General features: G+C 41.3%; 1 protein-coding gene across 2 annotated transcripts; it reads left to right on the plus strand.

The window, feature by feature from the left end:
* Window positions 1–3,062: 3,062 nt before the first annotated feature.
* LOC310633749 (uncharacterized protein C5orf34 homolog) lies at window positions 3,063–22,238 on the plus strand. 2 transcript variants are annotated; one of them, XM_083351620.1, is made up of 13 exons: window positions 3,063–3,118; window positions 5,236–5,468; window positions 8,433–8,522; window positions 10,605–11,239; window positions 12,997–13,098; window positions 13,511–13,631; window positions 17,838–17,929; window positions 18,698–18,767; window positions 18,857–19,027; window positions 20,325–20,419; window positions 20,945–21,037; window positions 21,376–21,416; window positions 21,826–22,238. In XM_083351620.1, exons 2-13 carry the CDS (start codon window positions 5,274–5,276, stop codon window positions 22,068–22,070), a joined length of 1,950 nt encoding a protein of 649 aa, XP_083207746.1. In that variant the 5' UTR covers window positions 3,063–3,118; window positions 5,236–5,273; the 3' UTR covers window positions 22,071–22,238. The 2 variants fall into 2 exon arrangements, with proteins under 2 accessions (XP_083207746.1, XP_083207747.1); XM_083351621.1 differs by lacking the exons at window positions 3,063–3,118; window positions 5,236–5,468 and adding an exon at window positions 6,127–6,264.
* The last annotated feature ends 329 nt before the right edge of the window (window positions 22,239–22,567 follow it).

Below are 22,567 nucleotides of genomic sequence, written 5' to 3' on the forward strand. Positions count from 1 at the left end.
CATGTATTTTACTAACATTTTTCATTAGACTCAGACTTTAAAAAAACAGAATCCTACATGTACAGGAAATGATTGTGGTGCTTTATGCCTTCTATTGTGGTTTTAGAGATTGGGATTTAGTAGGTGCTGGGGTGGACAACAGTTTGGAAGGCAGATATATTCTCTTGATTATTCCTCTGATAAGGGAGCCCTAGTAGCAAAGTGGTTGAAATGCAGTATTGCAGGCTAATTCTGCTCACAGTCTGGAATTCAATCCTGACTAGTTCAAGGTTGACTTGGCCTTCCATCCTTCCAAAGTCATTATGATCACATATTCACAGAGCCACTGTTGCAATAACATCAGTCACCAAAGTTACAGGTGGCTCTCCAAAATCTTGGATTACTGAATCCTAGAGGTGGACGAAGTCATTTAGGCCTTGGCATCCAACCCTTAACTCAATGCAGGAACTGAGATATCCTTGTTCAGTCTCTGAGATAACAAATGAAAAAGATGCCATTCACTCACTAAATAATTAGTTCTATTACTGTACTGTTCTTGTTCTTGTTGCTCTATGAGGGAGATGGGCAGTTTCTAAATCTGATAATTAAATAAAATAAAGGCAGAGCCTGCCTTGTAGTTTAAGGCCATTATATAAAGTCCTATATGTTAGAAATTAGGGACGCGGTGGCTCAGTGGGTTAGGACGCTAAGCTTGTCGATCAGAAGGTCGGCAGTTTGGCAGGTCGAATCCCGAGTGCCGCGTAACAGAGTGAGCGCCTGTTACTCGTCCCAGCTTCTGCCAACCTAGCAGTTCGAAAGCACGTAAAAATGCAAGTAGAAAAATAGGGACCACCACGGTGGGAAGGTAACAGCGTTCCGTGCGCCTTTGGCGTCTAGTCATGCCGGCCACATGACCACGGAGACGTCCTCGGACAAACGCTGGCTCTTCGGCTTTGAAACGGAGATGAGCACCGGCACCTAGAGTCAGAAACGACTAGCACGCATGTGCGGGGGAACCTTTACCTTTACCTATATGTTAGAATGGTAAAAACTTCTAGTGGCTTAATTATAAACATATCCTGTACCCTCCCTACAGCATTTCCTGGGTGAGGAGGCAGAAGTAACTCATGGTGGCTTTGATATATCTTAGCAGGTTTCTGTTGTCCTATGATCACTGGAGGGAGCACAGTTCACGAGTCAATTATTTCTACACAAATTTCAATATCTTGTTTACTTGCAGAAAACAGCTGCGCTGCTCCTGCTTTTCAGGGTTCCACCCGCTTCATCTTCAGACTTTTTTAAAAAAAATGAAAAACTGAGGACTGCATGCATATGTCCTATATGTGTTTGTTTTAGTTCCAACAGTACAGAATACTAAATCCTCTGCAAGGAACAGTATTTACACAACATACTTCAACCACAAACCAGCACCCAGGGCTTTTTTGTCATAGAACGCCCAGAACGGAGTTCTGGCACCTTTTTTGGATGGAACCATGTAGGGTAGGCAAGGCGGGTTGTATTATGTGTGTGAGTTCCGGCACTTTTTTTTTTTACAATAAAAGGACTTGTGTGATGTGAATTTGGACTGTATGGTTAGTATATTATGCCAGGGCTTTTCAACCTTTTCACCCATTGTACCATTTTTAGGATATGGCAACATCCAAGTACCACCAGTCGCCTAGCAAAAACTTGATGACACCCCCCCAAAAAAGGAAAAAAGTGATGAAGTACAGGTAGTCCTCGACTTACAACAGTTTGCTTAGTGACTGTTCGAAGTTACAATGGCACTGAAAAAAGTGCCCTCCAAGCCACAGTTGAGCAAGACACCTGCCTGCCGGGCGGTACACTTCCTCCTGTCCGAAGTTTTCATTGTTGTAAGCATTTCTGTTGAGGATTGGCAGCAGAGGTGGAGTGGGGGTTGTTTGGTTTTTATTCCCCCCCCCCTCTGCTGGGTGGTTGCAGCAGGTTTTGGTCACTTCACATGACCCTGGGACACTGACCATCATAAATATGAACCAGTTGCCAAGCATCTGAATGTAAATCACAAGACCCTGGAGATGCTGCAACATTCCAGCTTATTGGCGCTTCTTCTGGGCTCAGCTGGAGCCTGGCACTGATCCTGGCGCTTCCACTGAGCCCTGACAGCCTTGCAGCTCCAGCCATCTCTCGCTCAGGCTTGTGTGGTGCTGCCACCGGTTCAGCTCATTCCCCTCCGCTACAACTTTTCTAGGATGGTTGCATATCACCTGCCAGGTGCCAATGTACCACAGGTGGTACCCATACCACTGGTTGAAAAGCCCTGTATTATGCAATCCAACAAAGTTAACTGGATACATCACTTAATGTGTGATTTGAACTCCACCATGCTCACCAAATTTTACAATACAAAAATTACATAATGGAAGAGAGAAAATGAATGTTGGAAGACAGAATCCAAGTTTTTTTCCCCCCAAAAAAGAAAAGCTTCTGTTTGTGGGGTAGGGGGATAGTTTGCTTGTGAGAAAGGAAGAACACTGGATATATCTCACTTAATGTCCATCAGAGACCACAGGAAATGACAGTGACTACTGTATTAAAACGATCGGACCCCGTGGCCCTAGCCTAGATGGTGCTTCCAAGTATTGCATCCACTGACTAGAATGGAGGTGCCCTTTGCTTTATTCAAAACCTATAAGCTGATTTCACGGGGGTGTGCGTGGTTCCATATAAAATCATACTAGATCTCTAAACCAGAGGTCTTCAAACTCGACCCTTTTATGACTCGTGGACTTCAACTCCCAGAATTCCTCAGCCAGGCATGCCTGGCTGAGGAATTCTGGGAGTTGAAGTCCACGAGTCATAAAAGGGCCGAGTTTGAAGACCCCTGCAAGAATCCCCCAACTTTTCTGATCCAGGAAGGACTTAGCAGTGAGAAGCAGCTACCTTTTCCAGAAACTGGTTTAACTGAGAGAAAGCAAGAGGCGCCGCAAATCCGAAAGCTCCGCCTTCCCTAAAGAGGCGCGTTAATCCGTTCGAATCCTGACCAACGCCTCTTTAGCGCCGCCCCTCGAGTGTTTTGGCCCCGCGCTCTTTCGTTGGTTTCCCGGCTCCTCGTACGCCGAGGAAAGGAGTTTAGTGGAGTGATTCTGCCCTAAGCGAGGTACGTTGTTTATGTTGGGTTTCCTAGTTCCACGAGAGCTCGATTAACAGGCGCTGCGTTGCCTCCCGCCGCCGAGTTGCCGAGGAGTGGAAGGCTCTCTTCTCGGCGGATTGCTGGAGAATACATATTGCGTGTGAGCAACCAGCTAGCTCTTCCCTCCTCTGGTGTCGTCCGAATGTGTTGCGCGAGAGGTCCAGGCCAACGGAACTTCTAGCTCAGGGGTAGGCAACCTCGGCTCTTTTATGACTCATGGACTTCAACTCCCAGAATTCCTGAGTCAGCTATGCTGACTCAGGAATTCTGGGAGTTGAAGTCCATGAGTCATAAAAGAGCCGAGGTTGCCTACCCCTGTTCTAGCTAGTAGGAGATAATATTAGCCTTTCACCCTGAAAAATCTTCGCACCGTTCTATTTTGGAGGTCTTAAGCACGCCTGGTCTCATACCGCTTGCCATTTTTTATCTTTATCTTTATTTTTTTATTTATTTTATTGTTTAATGGCTTTGTTGTAGACGACCCAGAGTCGTTGAGAGTTAGGTGGCATGTAATTTTAATAAACTATTATCTATTAAAACAATGTGATGTCACAGCTGCCAAGTCTTTACGCACAAGAACGTAGGATATGTATTGGTGTAGTGCACTATGCATATCCTTTGGGAATTGACAGAAATTTTGCCAAAGTGTATTTTCTAAGTGCCCTCCAAGGTTTTTGGTATGATACCCAGTGTGCCAATAACCACTGGGACCACCAGATTATTATGGTCCATTGCAGAGTCAGCCAGATATTTAGACTGGGTTTGGCATGTTTAAGGACGCAGTGGCTCAGTGGGTTAGGACGCTGAGGTTGTAGATCAGAAGGTCGGCAAACGACTGGCACGCATGTGCGGAGGAACCTTTACCTTTACCTTTTTGGCATGTTTATCCACCTATATCAAGCCCTTCCCAAGGACTTGAGATAGGCAGATGCTGATGGTGTTAAAGGTATCCTTGCAAGATATAAGTTGTTCCCAGTAAATTATTATTAATAAAAGTTTAATTAAGGTGGGTTGTATCTGCAAATTTGGAGGGTTCATTGAGCGTGTGAAATAACTTTCCTTTTGTTCCCCGATGATCTAGTTTTTTGAGGAAATTGTAGTAGAACAGTTTCCGTAGTGCTCAAATTCTGATCAGAATAGTTGTGTGTGGTAGGTATCCTAGCCATTTACTTTTATTTCCAAATAAATCCTTTGATTTTTATGCAGCAGTTCAACTGCTGAGGAGTCCCACAAATGGATAGGGTCTATTTGTAGTCTTGCTCCACAACTTTAATTGTAAGTTAGTAAAAATACAGTCTCCAAGTCATCTGAGCTGCTGGTGATTTCATGGATATTATCCGAGCCTGAGCCTCAACTTTTGCATAAATTCAACAATAAAAGGAATACTTTAGAACACAAGAAGAAACACCACCATGCCTGAAAGCCATTCTTTTCACCTGAAAAAGTGGTAAAAAGAAGGACACAGACCAAGAGCAGCAACAAATAGGTGGAACCATAAAATAAAAAAAGAATAAATCTAGGATAAAAACTGAAACTGATTTATTAAATTAATCACAATGCATTTTTATGTACAGTATAGCAGTAATGATCTGACAACTGCTTTGTGGATGAATTCAACCATATAGGGGCTGTGTACTCCCTACTGAGGATGCAGAGTTAATAGTTCTTACCTGCACCTGACTTAGGACATAAGTTCATCAGTTTCAGCTACAGTTGTTAAGTGAATCACCCATAGTTGTTAAGTGCAATATCACATGATCACAATTTCTTGCTGGTTTCCCATTGAGGTTGCTTGTGAGAAGCCAGCTGTGAAAGTTGCAAATAGTGATTACAGAGTGCAGTAACTAAATGCATGCGTGTTCTAAAGTACCCAAACTGCAATCACTTGACATGGGGATGCTGTAGTAGCCAAAACGTTAAGGATTAGTCATAAATCTCCTTTTTCTGCACCGTTGTAAGTTTGAACGGCCACTGAACAAATAGTCGATAGGTGAAGACTGCCTGTAATATTACTGATATTTGCACCATTCCTTTCCACACCCGTACACTATACACTAAATAATCAGTTGTGATTCCTTTCACAGATTCACTTTGTAAAAACCCTGTGTTTTTTATTGTTGTGATGGGGTCGGAAAGTCTCATGATCCTTTATGAAGATAATTCAGTGGAAGTCCACTATCCAGATGGTTCCAGATTGCTCCTTTCTCCATGTGGATCAGAGTTCTTATTTGAAAAGGCTGTTCCTCCCTCTGCTCACCCAATGCAGCCACCGGAAAGAGTTCGTCAGAGGACACCGTTTGCTATTAGTCTCTATCGGGTATAAACAAAATCTTTTTTCTTTAAGCAGGAGAGAAAGATGGCCTGCTCTGGAATAATAGGATTGCAACGCTCTTTACATGGGGCTGCCCTTGAGAACCACTCGGAAGCTTCAGCTGGTACAGAGTGCAGCTGCACGAGTTCTTTTGGGGGTCTCCCGATACTCCCATATTACACCTCTGCTCCGTCAGCTGCACTGGCTTCCAGTTACCTTCCAAGTGAAATTCAAGGTGCTGGTAATGACATACAAAGCCCTACATGGCATGGGTCCGGATTACCTACGGGAGCACCTACTGCCGGCGTCATCGTCCCTCCGTCCTATACGTTCCCACAGAGAGGGCCTCCTCAGGGTACCACTGGTCAGAGAATGTCGGATGGTGACCCCCAGGGGGAGAGCATTCTCGGTGGGTGCTCCAATCCTTTGGAACCGCTTACCAGCTGAACTCCGGATGGCCCCCGACCTTCGCTCCTTCCGGCGTGATCTAAAAACTTATCTATTCGAACAAGCCGGCCTGGCCTGATGGATTTGGGTTTTAAAATTATTTATCTAATGTATTCTTATTTTATTGCCCTGTACACCGCCCTGAGTCCTCTAGGAGTAGGGCGGTATATAAATCAAATAAATAAATAAATAAATAAATAGGACATGTTTTGCTTAAACTCTAAAAGCCATTCAAAGAGCTGAGCAAAAAAATTGGCAATTCTGAAATATCAACAGGGGTCAATTCTTCACTGACATACCAGCAGAATAAGGCTCCATTCAATCCTGTTCTATCATCACTCCCAATCATTATTACGTAAGTGTTACTACTCTGTATGCCAAAACACCACCTACAAAATGGAGAGTAGTATTAGAAGATATTCAATGAAGTCAATGTTGAATCTCCAAAACAATCCAATTAAAGAGTTGTATACATTTTGAATTTCTAAAATACTGACTGATACCAGGGCTGTAATGGCCAGGAGTCCCTAGAATTCAAAACAGTAGCATTCCAAAGTGTAAACTGTTTTTGTAGGTTGCATTAGTCCCAGTTTACATTTGTGTTCTTGACATTTTGGGGATCAAACCCATGATCATTATACTGTTCTTGTTGTTAGTTGCGAAGTCATGTCCAACCCATTGTGACCCCATGGACAACGTTCCTCCAGGCCTTCCTGTCCTCTACCATCTTCTGGAGTCCATTTAAGCTCACACCTACTGCTTCAGTGACTCCATCCAGCCACCTCATTCTCTGTTGTCCCCTTCTTCTATTGCCCTCAAGAGCATTAGGCTCTTCTCCAGTGAGTCCTTCCTTCTCATTAGGTGGCCAAAGTATTTGAGTTTCAACTTCAGGATCTGGCCTTCTAAGGAGTAGTCAGGGTTGATCTCTAGGACTGACCAGTTAGAATGCCTTGCAGTCCAAGGGACTTGCAGAAGTCTTCTTCAGCATCATAGTTCGAAGGCCTCAATTCTTTGGTGCTCAGCCTTTCTTATGGTTCAACTTCCACAGCAATACATTGCAACTGGGAAAACCATGGCCTTGACTATACGCACTTTTGTTGGCAGGGTGATGATGTCTCTGTTTTTTAGTATGCTGTCTAGTTTCCCTCCCCAGGAGCAAGCATCTTTTAATTTCTTGGCTGCAGTCCCCATCTGCGGTGATCTTGGAACCCAGGAAAATAAAATCTGTCACTGCCTCCATTTCTTCCCCATCTATTTGCCAGGAATTGAGAGGGCCGGATGCCATGATCTTGGTTTTCTTGAGTTTCAAGCCCACCTTTGCATTCTTCTCCTTCACCCGCATCAAGAGGCTCTTTAGTTCCTCTTCACTTTCTGCCATTAGAGTAGTATCATCTGCATATCTTAGGCTGTTGATATTTCTCCCGGCAATCTTAATTCCAACTTTTGATTCGTCTAGCCCTGCCTTTCTCATGATGTGCTCTGCATATAAGTTAAATAGGCAGGGTGACAGTATATAGCCTTGCCGGACTCCTTTCCCAATTTTGAACTAATCAGTGGTTCCATGTCCAGTTCTCACTTGCTTCTTGACCCGCATATAGGTTTCTCAAGAGACAAATAAGATGGTCTGGTACTCCCATCTCTTTAAGAACTTGCCACAATTTGTTGTGATCCACACAATCAAAGGCTTTAGCATAGTCAATGAAGCAGAAGTAGATGTTTTTTTGGAACTCCCTATATACTGTCCTATTCATGTTCTAATTTTGGGCAGCCCATAAGTATTTAGCTGCCCATTGTTTTACAAGAACAAATCTGGACTAAAGAAATTTTTGGGCTGATCCAGTTAGAATCTTGTTGTTTCTAGAACACTTCATGGGAAGAATGGTATGAATAAATCTTCCTTTGTAGCATGCAGTTTTAGAAAGATATTTTGTTCATATGAGATAATAATAAACTGGGAAACGTGTCTAGAATATTTCCTGGTTCAAACATGAGAGAGTTTGGAGGATGTGCAGAAATTACTTGAAAGACAAGTTGGTTTAGGAAAGGTTTCTAAATATAGAAGCTTGGGGACCATCATTATTTTCTGTTCAATAGCTCTTCAGTGTCTCAGGCAGAAATTTATCCTTGCAAATTGTTCAACTTCCTCTTATGTTTGCTATCTTTAATAGCCATGGGTTTGCCCTTCTTACCTATGTTATAAAATTTAAGCTTGTCTATTTTTTATTATTATACCCTCATTTCCCTTTTCCCACTATAATAGAATAGTCTTTATTTTGCTCAAGGAGACTTCTAAGTCATTTCTTCAGGACACAGCATTGAGTGGCACAGACCTGAATACCAGTAAATTTACGTTTCAGAAGACTGGATAGATGGATGTTGCTCACTTTCCATTACAAGTCAATGCAACTGAACATAGAACCTTCATGGTCATTCTTGTATAAATATAACAATAATGCTATGGAATAAGAATTAAGTTGTTTCTCCAATATATAAAATCAAATTCTCTTTCCTTTTTTTTTTTAGGAACAGCTCTTGCGGGCAATAGATTTCCGAAATCAATATTCTGAGCGACCGTATTTACCTTCAGATATTATACCTCAAGAAAAGAAAAATGTAAGTTTTGAATATATGTTTGCAAACAAAAACAGATTCCAATGTAATATTTAATTGGCTAATTTTATGTGTTATCTTCTTGGCTTATTAGACAGTAACATATAATTATACTGATTCTTTTGGAAAGACAGATAAATTTAGTACACATTACCTGTGTTTGCACAACACATTTTCCTCATACAGTTACTTTTTTAGTCATAGTTCATAGCTGACAAATCAGGAAACCCATAATCCCAGAGGGGCCAGGAGCTTTCACCTTTTGCTTTACAGCCTCGCTGCCAATTTTCTCCAATCGTGCTTGATGTCAGGGGATTTATTGGAAGTTCATTATCCAATAATGACTTCCCAATTGGCCAGATCAGGCTTGAGTATTGCATTCAATTACTTTGGGAAATACACTGATTGGCTTTGATACTAGGTTCGATAGGGTGATGCTTTCCATGTGAGCCCCCCTAATTCACCACCTCATTTTTTACTGGTGGACTAAGTGGGGCTTCACCTCTATTGCAGGTTCTCAGGCTTGTTATATAATAACAGCATCTGACTCAGAGTTACCACAGATCTGAGTCACTCACTGTTCTGAACTCTTTATTGACTTGCTTCTGCATGTTAGTTATTTGGTTATGCAAGCCTTCGGTGTAAATATATATAAAATGAGTAATTATTCACTCTTACTGACAAGTAATCCTAAAATCCACAATGAAGCAGTTCTATATTTTCTTAACAATATGTGATAAAACATGGTTTTTATTTTAAGGTATTACTTCGTCTCTGAAATGTGTACATTTTGATAATTGGAATCTGATTTACATAATTTCCTTATAAATAATTACATCAAGAAAACTAATCCATTCCTATTTTCTATATTTAAAAATATAGAATAGGTATATGTATGTATGTATATATATATATATATATATATATATATATATATATATATATATATATATATATATATATATATATATATATATATATACACACACAGCTATATATATAGCTGTACCCTCTATAAGGAGGTACAGGAATCATTTTTATCTGTAGAGGGAAGAGGGAATGGCCTTGAGGGACAAGAAGAAGAGTTGCTATCAAGGCCATGGTCAAATAAAAGAGGCCTGAGTCCAAGGCAAGAATGTAACATGTCTCAGACAAATGCCTTCCTAGTTCACAAGAAGATAAAGGCAAAGAGGAAAGAAGCACTTTCAGACTTGCAAGATTCTGTTACTATAACTCTATAATAAAAGTTATATTGGCCTATGTGGCATTGCTTTTCTAATCAAATCCTAATTCCTCTATTGAAGCTCTGATATCATCTTACTGCAGCTAGAAGAAATGCATTAGGTTTAAGTTCTTTATCACAAACACCACCTAAATTATATGAACATTAATTTTGTAATATTACCATCTTTTTGTTATCCATAATAATCCTTGAAAATTCCTGGAAATTATCTTTGCTTGGATAAACTGTAATGTTGCAAGCTGCATCCCTTATTCCCATTATTCCCTTATTGATATTTATTTATATCTACAATCTTATGCCTCCTAAGATAGCATTCCAAGTTCCATAGGATGGTGAATTTCCTTCTCTGAAATTGAATTCGGGATATTGACCTCCAAAGTGGGAAGCTGTGCACCTCTATACCAGGCATGTCAAACTCACGACATCACGCAACATATCAGGACTTTTTCCCCATTGCCAGCAGTGGGGTTGGCACAGTTTTGGCATGACATTCCAGCTCGCGGGCTGGCAGTTTGACATGCCTGCTCTATACCATCTTGGTAGCTGGCGATTTCTAAGACCAGAAGATTCATCCCAGAAAAAAGTAAAACAGAAAAGTGTTGTGATGAAAAATGTGCATTATGCCAGAATAAGTGTGGTTAGATATAGTCCCCTGTCCTTTTCCATTCCTCAGTTCAGGAAAATATCTTGAGTTAATCTAAATGTATTCTTTCCTATTGGAGACAAGCATATGAACAGAGAAGTACAAGCATTTTTTTTTCGTCTTCACTTTTGATCTGCAGTTGGCAGGGCTTTGGGAAAGTGTAAGCTATCAGAACTTTAAGACTTAATCTCTTCTGCAGGTCATTTTCACAGATGTCACTGAAGCCCGATGGCCTGGCCTTCATACGGCTAATGAAGAAATGCGTCTGCTAAATGGCAGTGTGAAAGTCACATCTTTAGATGGACATGCTTCTCTTTTTTTACCAGAGCTTCAGCAAGAATTTACCGTGGAGTTTTTATGCAAAGTAAGCAAGGGACTATCAATCCCATTATCATTTTCTAACAGGAGCTCCTGTAAGTCAACCCAAGAATGTTATGAAAGTTCCAGCCAAAGCTCTGACTTAAAAATGTGTTCAAGTCTGCTAGGGACAAAAATGAAGGACAATGTAAGTATAGAAAATTGTGTACAAGAGAACAGTTCACGTGCTGTGCAAAAAGACACGATATCCCAGTTTTCCCAGAAGAGTTTATTTGAATATTGTAGGGTTATACAGCATATATCAGTGTCATCCTGCCCTGAAGAATGGAAGTACCCTTTGTCATTAGCATTAAGAATCAATCAATCACATAGTGGAAATGAAGTTGGCTCTAACAAAGGAAAGAATGAAGTTGATAGCCTAAGCCTGGATCTTGCTAATGAATGCAGAATGGCTGACACAGTTACTTGTTTACCTTCAGCTTTACCTCTCAGTTGTCATGCTCCATTTCTACACAGGTAAATTAGTTTTATACATTCAAATGTCTGTATCCTCTATTTCTGTCTTTTTAAAAACTGCCAAATACAATGAAAACCTTACTTTAACCCAGTAACAGGAAAATGCTAGGCTGTTATTCACAAATGTCCAATAAATATGAGTCATCGTGGTAATTTTTGTTATTTGCATGCTTATATGCCTACTTAGGTACATTTCCAAACAAAGTTTTTGTTTTTTTCTAAACGTGTGCAACTCAGAAACATTATTGTAACTAAAAATGATTGTAGAATCTGACACTTTGCTTTATAGCAAGCCAGATGCCCCTTCTTTTTTTAATTAAAGGTTTTTTTAAAAAAAATGAAGTGAAGTGATGCAGGAGATCATTAAAGGTACCATATTGTGTATATTTCATTTATTGTGGATCTGTTCCAATAATTGCTTAATCCAATTTCTTTCTAAAAACAAATAAGGTTTACTACTACGGTAGTTGTGGTTAAGCACTTGTTTTCAATTTTAAACATCCTCCCTAATCTGATTGCTTTCCAGATATACTGGCATGTCAGTTTCAGAATTTGTAGGCACTCTAGACAATTGGAATAATTGTATCCAAATATCTGGAAAGGACCAAATAAGAGAAGTTGCTTTAAGGATTCTAATTCATTGATTTTTGAGTTCTTAATATTAAGTATTCCCCTTTAAGACAGAAACCATTATTGTACAACAAATCCTTTGATGTAATTTGCAGCTGTTTCTCACATTAGATTCAACTTTGGATTGTAAAATCTAAATAGCATAGAATAGAACATTCTTTCTTGGCCAAGAAATTTGTCTCTGGTACATAAGCCCTCAGTATACATACAAGTGGGACGCGGTGGCTCAGTGGGTTAGGACGCTGAGCTTGTTGATCAGAAGATCGGCAGTTTGGCGGGTCGAATCCCAAGTGCAGCGTAACAGAGTGAGCGCCTGTTACTCGTCCCAGCTTCTGCCAACCTAGCAGTTCGAAAGCATGTAAAAGTGCAAGTAGAAAAATAGGGACCACTCCGGTGGGAAGGTAACAGCGTTCCGTGTGCCTTTGGCATCTAGTCATGCCGGCCACATGACCACGGAGACGTCCTCGGACAAGCGCTGGCTCTTCGGCTTTGAAACGGAGATGAGCACCAGCCCCTAGAGTCGGAAACGACTAGCACGCATGTGCGGGGGAACCTTTACCTTTATACATACAAGCAACAAAGTGATAAATCGTAAAACAAACATAAATCGTAAGATACACCCAACAAAGTGATAGTCATAAGATACCAATAGGAATATGTAATAGGAAAGATGAGGAGGACAGTAGTAATACAGTCCTGCCACATGGTTAGATACCCTCAGACATAGATAGTGCTGTGGGAATTATGTGTATAGCAGAGTGATGGCACGGGGAGAAAACTGTGTCTAGTTGTTTTGGCATGCAGTGCCCTGTAGGGGTGTCCTGAGGGGAGGAGTTGAAACAGTTTATGTCCAGGATGTGAGGGGTCTGTAGATATTTTCTCAGCTCACTTTCTGGCTCGCACAGTATACAGGTCCTCTATGGCAGGCTGATTTATTATTATGCTTATTAATATCAAAAATCCAAATCATAATTAATATTCCCACATTTTCATTTTTTTCTATCTAATAGTCTAAGTCATCTAAACATTAGACTTTCATAATCTCTCATCAACACTGTATAAATACCCCTGTATTTATGTACGTCTAATAACAATATAATAAAACATTTTTAAAAAATGATCCACAGGTGGACCTTCACTGATTTTTTTGAACAAAAACAGGAGGAGGATGGATATCACTCATACTCACAGCCTATCAAAGTACTTTGGAGCAAGGGTATTATTTACAGGTATGTGTGAAAGGAAATTTAAAGGCTTATACCTACAACATATTACATTGCCTTTAGACTACCAAGCCCATCTTGGGAGTCACTTCAAAATTAAGATCTCATGATTTAAAACATTTAGCATAGGTTTTTTCCTATTCCTTAACCCTGTGGTTTTTTTAATAATACTTTGATTTATTAATTGTTCGGGGAGAATGGGAAAATTTGTATAACCTTTTGGTATTTCTTTAATATCAGTATTTAATTACAGATTGTAATTCTTTCATGGATAAATAAACAGTGAATGTTTTTAAATTCCCATGGCGTTCTGTTAGCCTTCTTCCAGAATCAGAGCTGGATTTATCTACAATTAATTTAGATAGCCTATTGGGATAATAAAAACATAGTGGAGCTAATATCCCATACTTTCTATTAGGTTTTCTCTTGGACTTAGACGCATAGAAATTTATCCTGGTGATGGATCAGTCTTTAAATCAGAAGGTTTCTTTTTGGGAAAATACTTCACTCGTTATTCTATTAATCAACAAACGAAACAGGTACATAACAGTAAATAAGTCTTTTCTTGAATATTTTATGATAACTGTTTTTCAGGAACATTGTAAAACTAGCACATTTAAAATGAGGATCGTGATAAAGAACCACGAATACATGCTAACAAAGTAGTGAGAGAGAGGGAGGGAGGGACAGGTACTTTGTGTGTATGTGTGTACACAGTAGAGTTTTCTTGCCCCTTTGCAGATGACAAAAGAGAATGCACAGACTGCTGGTACATCTAGTGATTTTTTTTACTTATTTATTCATATACTGTATATCCAGTTCTTTGTATGTAAGGTTCTTACAATTATATCCATCAGATGTGAGATGTCTAGACCTGCAACCGTGGTTTGGTTTTCCTTTCATGAAACAGAAGATAACAAAGAGCAAGTTCTCCTGACTGCTTCTAACATAATTTAGATTTAGATTTTAGATTTTATTAGATTTATATACCGCCCTTTCCCGAAGGACTCAGGGCGGTTTACAGGGCATTTTAAAATCATATCAATATAAAATACAAAGTTAAAAGAGAATTAAAAGATTAAATTATCCCTGAAAATAAAACCCCAGTTAAAATTCTCAGCCTGGGTCAGAGAGCTCAAAGAGCCAAGTCTTCAGGTCCCGGCGGAATGAGCGTAGGTCAGGGGCAGTCCTGAGCTCCACGGGCAGCTGGTTCCAGATGGTAGGTGCACCCACATAAAAGGCCCTCTCCCTGGGTGTTATCCGCCGGCAATCTTTTACCGGCAGCACCCTGAGAAGACCCTCCCTCTGCGAGCGCACTGGACAAAGGAAACTTGATGCTGGCAGCAGGTGTTCCCTCAAATATCCCGGACCCAAGCCATTTAGGGCTTTATAGGTCATCACCAGCACTTTGAATCTCACCCGGAGGGCAACCGGAAGCCAATGCAGCTCACGGAGTAGAGGTGTTACATGCGAGTATCGGGAAACCCCCATCACAACTCGCGCGGCCGCATTCTGCACCAGTTGTAGTCTCCGAATGGTTCTCAAGGGCAGCCCCATGTAGAGAGCATTGCAATAGTCTAAACGGGAGGTCACGAGCGCATGAGTGACTGTGCGTAGGGCATCTCGGTCCAGGTAGGGTCGCAACTGGCGGACCAGGCGAACCTGGGCAAAAGCTCCCCTGGTCACAGTTCGTATATGATCTTCAAAATTGAGCCGTGAGTCCAGGAGGACGCCTAAGTTGCGAGCCTTATCAACGGGGGGTAACACCTCACCCCCCATCATGTGGAGCTCCGGGAGATGAAGCGTCGGAAACGGGGCCTAGAGAGCCGTTGGAGGTCTAGCCGATCCGAACCCGACCGGTTGCGGTTAAGAACCTATATTAGGTCTTATCTCGCAGCGATGAGGGTGGCGAGGTGTAATTACTTCTCCACCCTCATCGCGTCCGCAGATAATCGCCCGGCCGCCCTGTTTAGGGTGACTCGCTCACTCCTTAATCAGGAGGTGAGGGAGGATCCCTTGCAGGGTCGTGCCGAGGAATTTAGTCAACATCTGTCGGGTAAAATCGCTCGGATTCGGACCGGTCTGGACTCCAACTGGGCAGAGTCAGGCGATCAGGACACGGGCGGTCTTGTCAATGTTACCTGGGAAGAGTTTGATTCTGTGACCCCTGATGAAGTGGACAGGATTATGGGGAGGCTGAGCTCCTCCACATGTTTGTTGGACCCGTGCCCTTCCTGGCTGGTTTATGCAGCCAGGGAGAGGACACGAGGCTGGCTCCAGGCGGTTATATCTGCTTCCTTGAGTGAGGGTTATTTCCCCACCGTCTTGAAGGAGGCGGTGGTGAGACCTCTCCTCAAGAAGCCTGCCTTGGACCCAGCTGGATTGAACAACTTTCGTCCAGTCTCCAACCTTCGCTTTCTTGCGAAGGTTGTTGAGAGTGTGGTGGCGCATCAGCTCCCTCTGGTCCTGGATGAAGCGGATTTTCTGGACCCCTACCAATCGGGTTTCAGGCCCGGGTACAGCACGGAGACGGCATTGGTCGCTCTGGTGAATGATCTCTGGAGGGCGCGGGACAGGGGATATTCCTCTGTCCTTGTCCTATTAGACCTCTCGGCGGCTTTCGATACCATCGACCATGGTATCTTGCTGCGGCGTCTCAGGGGATTGGGAGTGGGAGGCACAGTTCTTCAGTGGTTCTCCTCCTATCTCCTGGGACGCTCGCAGTCGGTGTTGGCAGGAGGGCAGAGATCGGCCCCTAGGTCTCTCGTTTGTGGAGTTCCTCAGGGGTCGGTTCTCTCGCCTCTCCTGTTCAACATCTACATGAAACCGCTGGGTGAGATCATTCGTGGTTTTGGAGTTGGGTATCATCAATATGCCGATGATACCCAACTTTTCTTTTCGACCCCAAACCACCCCAGTGATGCCCTCGCTGTGATGTCCCGTTGCCTGGAGGCGGTTCGGGTCTGGATGGGGAGGAACAGACTTCAACTCAACCCTGACAAGACTGAGTGGCTGTGCATTCCGGCATCCCGGGACATTCAAAATGTTCCATCTCTTTCTATGGGGGGTGAGCTCTTACCCCCCGTGGATAGGGCTCGTAACTTGGGAGTCCTCCTAGATTCACGGCTAACCCTGGAAGACCATATAGTGGCCGTGACTAGGGGGGCTTTCGCCCAGGTTCGCCTGGTGCACCAGTTGCGGCCCTATCTGGACCGGGATGCCCTGTGCACGGTCACTCATGCGCTCGTGACCTCTCGCCTTGACTACTGTAATGCTCTCTACATGGGGCTTCCCTTGAAGACCACTCGGAGGCTCCAGCTGGTACAGAATGCGGCCGCGAGAGTTGTCTTGGGAGTTTCCCGGTACTCCCATGTTACACCTTTGCTCCGCGAGCTGCATTGGCTACCAGTTGTCTTCCGGGTGAGGTTCAAGGTCTTGGTTATGATCTTCAAGTCCTTACATGGCATGGGTCCGGGTTACCTCAGGGACCACCTGCTGCCGGCGTCAACTCCCCTCCGCCCTGTGCGTTCCCACAGAGAGGGCCTCCTCAGGGTGCCTCCGGTCAGAGAATGCCGACTGGTGGCCCCCAGGGGGAGGGCCTTCTCTGTGGGCGCTCCGGCACTTTGGAATCAACTACCGGTGGAGCTCCGGATGACATCTGACCTCCGAACCTTCCGTCGCGGTCTGAAGACCCATTTATTCGAATTAGCTGATCTGGCCTGATGGGGGAATATTTGGGTTTTTAAAATAGTTGTTTTTATTATTGTATTATCGTTTTTATTTGGGCATTGGTTTAATCTTATTTTAACTTTTGTATTGTAATTATATATGCCCTGTGAACCGCCCTGAGTCCCCAGGGAGAAGGGCGGTATATAAATTAAATAAAACCTAAAACCTAAACCTAAAGGTGGAATAGTTTGGTTAGCCCGAGATGCTGGTACGCAAAGCCACTCAGTCTTGGCAGGATTGAGACGAAGCCTGTTTCTCCCCATCCAGACATGGACCGCCTCCAGGCAACGGGACATCACGGCGAGGGCATTGCTGGGTTGGTTTGGGGTGGAGAAAAAAAATAATAATGACCCTTAACTCTACCTTAAGAAAGCCCTTATCTCAGAATCAGCGGCCAAACACCTTTTCAAAAAACAAACAAACTGGTAGCATGGTTTCTTCTTATATTATCCACCTTCCCATCTTCCTAGAACAGACGTAGGCAACCTTGGCTCTTTTATGACTTGTGGACTTCAACTCCCAGAATTCCTGCGCCAGCTTGGCTGGCTCAGGAATTCTGGGAGTTGAAGTCCACGAGTCATAAAAGAGCCGAGGTTGCCTACCTCTGTCCTAGAATATTCCCCACCATCAGTGCTTACCATGTTTTTTTTTTCTTTTCCGAGCAGATAATCCTACTTCCGCATTAATTTCTGGATTTACTGTAAGAACCGAGGTGCTCTATGTTCATCTTGGAATCCCTACACCTATCAACAGTCTTGGGCAGTCTTGCACTTTTAGGTTTTTTTTTTTTGACAGAGCTGCCATCAGAAAGCATCACGCCTACAATTATGTGTGGCATGTGCCACAAAAAAACAAGAGATTGTTAGAGCAATGTAACACCAAAGGAACAAATTGCTTTAAACTGTATAATGAACAACTGTTGACTTGGAGTCCAGTAGTTTAATGATCTGTTGTACTTGCTTTGTTGTTTAGTGCTTTTGTAAATACTTATTTTTTCTTTTACATTCATCTTTTAGAGAGAAGAAACCACGTACTCTGTAAGTGGCCTCCCACCTGATGTCCCTGGGAATCTCTACTCTGTATGGACAATTATAACACAGTCAGTAAGGTGAGGTACTTTGCTTACTTTTCAGCATTTGTTCATTTATTTAGATTATGCCACTTGAGCTCAGTTTTCTAGGTAATTTGGAATAATATTGAGTCGCTTTTTTCAGTGACATTGACGAAAGGACACCAGTTAATGAAAACTATTCAAACTACGAAAATCCACGAACCTGGATTAATTCTGGGGATGCTATGACAATTATCAGTGCAAAGACTGATCATAAATCATTTTTTTCAGTGTCGTCGTTCATTAAATGAATGGTTGTAAGCCGAGGACTACCTGGGTCTGGATGTCATATAAAACAAATCTATTTTGATTCTGAAGGAGAATAGCTGGGAATTTTAAAAGGTTGCCAAGCTTTACTACAAATCATCACACAGTTGTACAATAGACCTGTCCCCCTACTGCTTATTCTAGCATAAGGCGCTGGCCACAAATTGGCTATTATAATTTTCCCCCCAAATGTTTTTATCTTATCAGATATTTAGCAATACAGTCAAGGAGAAAAACAGAAAAAACAAAAAGCAAGGAATAACTAAGGCAGAGAATTAAAAATATTGTAACAATAAGTATTTTTTCAAAGTAATCATTACTCACTAATCATTAATTAGTGAACCAACAGGTAAAATATCCTGTGTTAATTTAGAACTTCAAAACATTAAGATCAAGTTAATATGCAATAACTAACAGCAATGAACAGTAATACATTTAAATGTTTTAAATGCTTGCAACTTAAAGTGAAGTTTGAGTCTCTTTTATTTTTCTAATTAGAGTTCTTCAACATGATCTTGAAAACATGCTTTCCTTAACACATAATTACAATGTTTGCTGCTGGAAGTTGGTAGGTATGAATATGACAATCAACTATTAGCATCAGATAACTGGTACAACTAAAATGTATCTTATTTGATTTCATTTGTTTTTTAATAGTCTTCTGAAGCAGGTGGAAGAGAAGTGTTACCACTCCCTGTGGCTGAAACATTTGTTTCTAATGTAGGAAGATTCTTTGCATATTCAGATAAGAAAGTGTATGCTGTATTTTGTGATGGGACAGTCCTGAATATGGAGTGGGATTTCAGTTTTCACTCTGGAAGATCACAGGTGAGCAATAGATAAAGTAAATTATATTTTAAAAAGGTAAAGGTTCCCCTGCTAGTCGTTTCCAACTCTAGGGGCCAGTGCTCATCTCCATTTCAAAGCCAAAGAGCCAGCGCTTGTCCGAGGACGTTTCCGTGGTCATGTGGCCAGCATGACTAGACGCCAAAGGCGCACGGAACGCTGTTACCTTCCCACCGTAGTGGTCCCTATTTTTCTACTTGCATTTTTACATGCTTTCGAACTGCTAGGTTGGCAGAAGCTGGGACGAGTAACAGGCACTCACTCTGTTACGTGGCACTCGGGATTCAACCCGCCAAACTGCCAACCATCTGATCGATAAGCTCAGCGTCCTAACCCATTGAGCCACATTTAAAGAACTATTAAGAAGGATCATTGGATAAATCGGATCAGATCAGAATAAGTCCCCACGTGCAGAGTTCCCATCTTTTAAACAATTTTTATCGAACTTGGGAATTTTAAGATTGGCTATTTAATATATGACCATCTAAAACAGTGTTTCTCAATCTTGGCAACTTTAAGATACATGGACTTCAACTTTGGTTTTTGGGGGCGGGTGGAGGACATGAAAATATCCTACCCTACCCAGGGTTCAACACTGCCCAGGATAGACTTTTTATTTTATATTCTATTTATACACATATACATGCTACAGGAGCATTGTAAATACAAAAGAAATAGTTTTAACACAGTTGGCATTATACCCTCCCATGCAATGTAGCATATTGGGCAGCAAGGTATCTCCAACATTTTCGGTCTTGGGTTGAGTAGTTCAGCGTCTTTCCGTGTGATATTTAGAGTCTAAGTCTTCCATGAATGTTCTTCACCATGTATTTTGAGGACTTCCTTCTGGTCATGTGACATCGGGGGGAGGGGGGCAGGGTCCATCTCATTGCCATTAACAGACAGACAGGGTATATAGAATGGAAGGAAAAGCTCCCCTACTCTAATAAGGGTTTTTTCCAAGTCTTCAAAAGTAACACAATCATAAGTATGGCAGAACCCCTTCTGCAACTAGTTGAGGGTGGTTCTTTTAAAGGAATGAACCAATTCTTCATTTAGCTTGCCAGCAGGTAGCAGTCAAAGAAGAGACTTGCTACACAGGGAGTACAACACTGCCTTACTTAAACTAGAAAGGAATTTTGCAGATCTTGCAGAAGGTCCAGGAAGCTGGTCCCCAGTTTAGAAACAGACTAGGAAATCAACATGACCTAGAACAAATTACAGTGGACAGGGATAGTAGACATTCTTTCCTGTTTTATTTTTTGTTCCTTTGTTCAAGAATCCTCAGGAGAACAACGCAGGTTGGTGTAAACTGACTTGTCCTGAAGGAGCACAACAGCTTTTCCAGATCGATCATCCTGGGCCCTATGAGAGGTACTTCTGGGGGATTTTAGGAGATTTGATCCAGTTCAACCTCTCTAAAACCAAGGTGGTGGAAGTTATTTTACAAATTACTTTAGCAGTAAAGCCCTTTTTAAAATATGGCAGATGTTAACGTAGTGTATAGTTGTTGATAGATGGCTGGAATATTTCTTCAAGAATTACATTTTTTTATCCAGAATTCTTTGTCTTATGACACATTAAAATTTATGCAATCCTTATATTAGCAGATAATCCCAGAAAATTATATTCCTTGTACTGCTGCCTAAATGGTTTCTAAGATCAAACACACGTCCCTCCTATCCCTTATGTCACAATCACTTTCATGTAGTCCTTATCCATTCTGCTGATAAGCCCATAAAAGTTACTGACTCTCCTGCATTTTTGTTCTGCTCTTTAGTTTTCACTACTTTTTACTAATTTGATTGGTATTCATAAGATGCTCCACATTTGCCACAAGTCCTTAAAAGCTGCTTCTCATTTACACCAGATGTAACAAAACCTTTTTCTTTAATGCAGATATATCACAACAGTGGTGGAATGGTGCAAAAGCCTGAACAAGGACAGAGGGTCATGTACCAATACAAAAGAATCCATTCAAGAACAAAGCTGGTATTCTTCTTAATTAAAATAACTCAGAATAATCTCAAATTTGCAGTGATGCTTTGTAAAATCCATCCATTAGATTTATTATCTCGGCCTCAATATTCCAAGGGTCTTTTCCCTTTTTAAATTAAAAGTATAGTTTCTTCTGCAAATTAGTGAAATGTGCATTCACTTTCCAGCAATTCATTTTTTTTGTAGAAGTATGTTAAATGGAAGTAATGAAAGAAAGTGAACTGTTAAAGTTCACTTTTAGAGGGCCATTCTATTCTACCAGATTTTGCTAACGTTGTATCAACCAAGAAAATAAATGTTCATTTTAATTAGGTTTTTCTTTTTCCCCATAGGTCAGTTGCTGCTGAGCTCGAAAAAATAAGACGATTCAATTGTATCCATTTCTATATCTTTTCAATGCCCACAATACTTCTTAAAATAGATAATTCTTGGTTTGAGACATCAAAGCATCAATAGAATAGCTGGGAACAATAACATTCACATGCTACGGACTTCCTTGTGACAATGTTTGTTATGTTATACTGTAGTTATCATCAGCTATGGATCTGCATTCTTATTTAATGAAATACTCCAAAGAAAATTCTAAATTGTGATATCCCTGTTTAGTTGTGTTCCAAATTTACAGACACAGTCTAAGGGAAATTTTTATAAAATTTTATATACATGTATATTGGCATTGCAGAACCCGGTACAGTAAAAAACAACGTTCCTTCTAATTTGAATAAGAGAAGAGGGAAGTGACTGTTTTTAGCATCATGTTACTCCTTAACTACATACTATAGTTTTAGTCGAGAACAGCAATATTCCAGGTAGGATTTCAGCTGTGGGAAGAAATCTGTCATCCAATTTAGATACAGAAAGTGTATCAGAAGAAGACTTTTTGGCAGAGGATGTCTGTATCAAGAACATATCTGAGTCTCTGGAAAAAACTTCAAAAGTTATAAATGATATTGACTCTCTTCTGGCTTCTTCCACAAAGTATGCTGTTGGAGTCAAAAATATTTCAAAGAAGGCTGTCCATCTTTAATTTGACTGGAAAAAACAAAGGTCACTAACTTTCTGATTATATAAGATTTATATAAATTATGACAAAACATAATTTATTTTTTAAAGACTCCATGTTTAGATTACAAAGAAATCTGAAATGTGGCTTCACTGAGATTTTCAAATTCAAATAAAATTTACCACACATGGACATTTTGCACTATTGATTTGGGTTTTGTGAGAAGTCAGCTCCCCAGAGAAGGAAGTATTAAAAGGGCAGAATATATTTCCCTAAAGGATTTTAAAAGCAGAAACCAACCCTGCCCCCAAGTCTCTCTGTCCCAAGCACAAACCAAGTCTGCAGGAATGCAGATGTGATAATCTTGTCAGGAAACTGGGATTAGGAAGAAAGATCTCTAGACTCAACATCAGCCACAGCCCCAGGGAAGAAAGGGACATAATAGGACATACAACCATCAAGAATCCTAGAGGCACACCTAGGCTCAAGACAGAATACGTGACAAAGGAAATACAAAGCTT

Source organism: Vipera ursinii, assembly GCF_947247035.1.
Source record: "Vipera ursinii genome assembly, chromosome: 2".
NCBI classification, from domain to species: domain Eukaryota; kingdom Metazoa; phylum Chordata; class Lepidosauria; order Squamata; family Viperidae; genus Vipera; species Vipera ursinii.

Bases quoted from the DNA above. Each gene is read 5' to 3' on its own strand.
- LOC310633749 (XM_083351620.1), top strand. From the start codon at position 5,274: ATGGGGTCGGAAAGTCTCATGATCCTTTATGAAGATAATTCAGTGGAA. The intron at 5,469-8,432 runs GTATAAACAAAA...TTTTTTTTTTAG, and splicing joins TTGCTATTAGTCTCTATCGG to GAACAGCTCTTGCGGGCAAT. The intron at 8,523-10,604 runs GTAAGTTTTGAA...TCTCTTCTGCAG, and splicing joins TACCTCAAGAAAAGAAAAAT to GTCATTTTCACAGATGTCAC.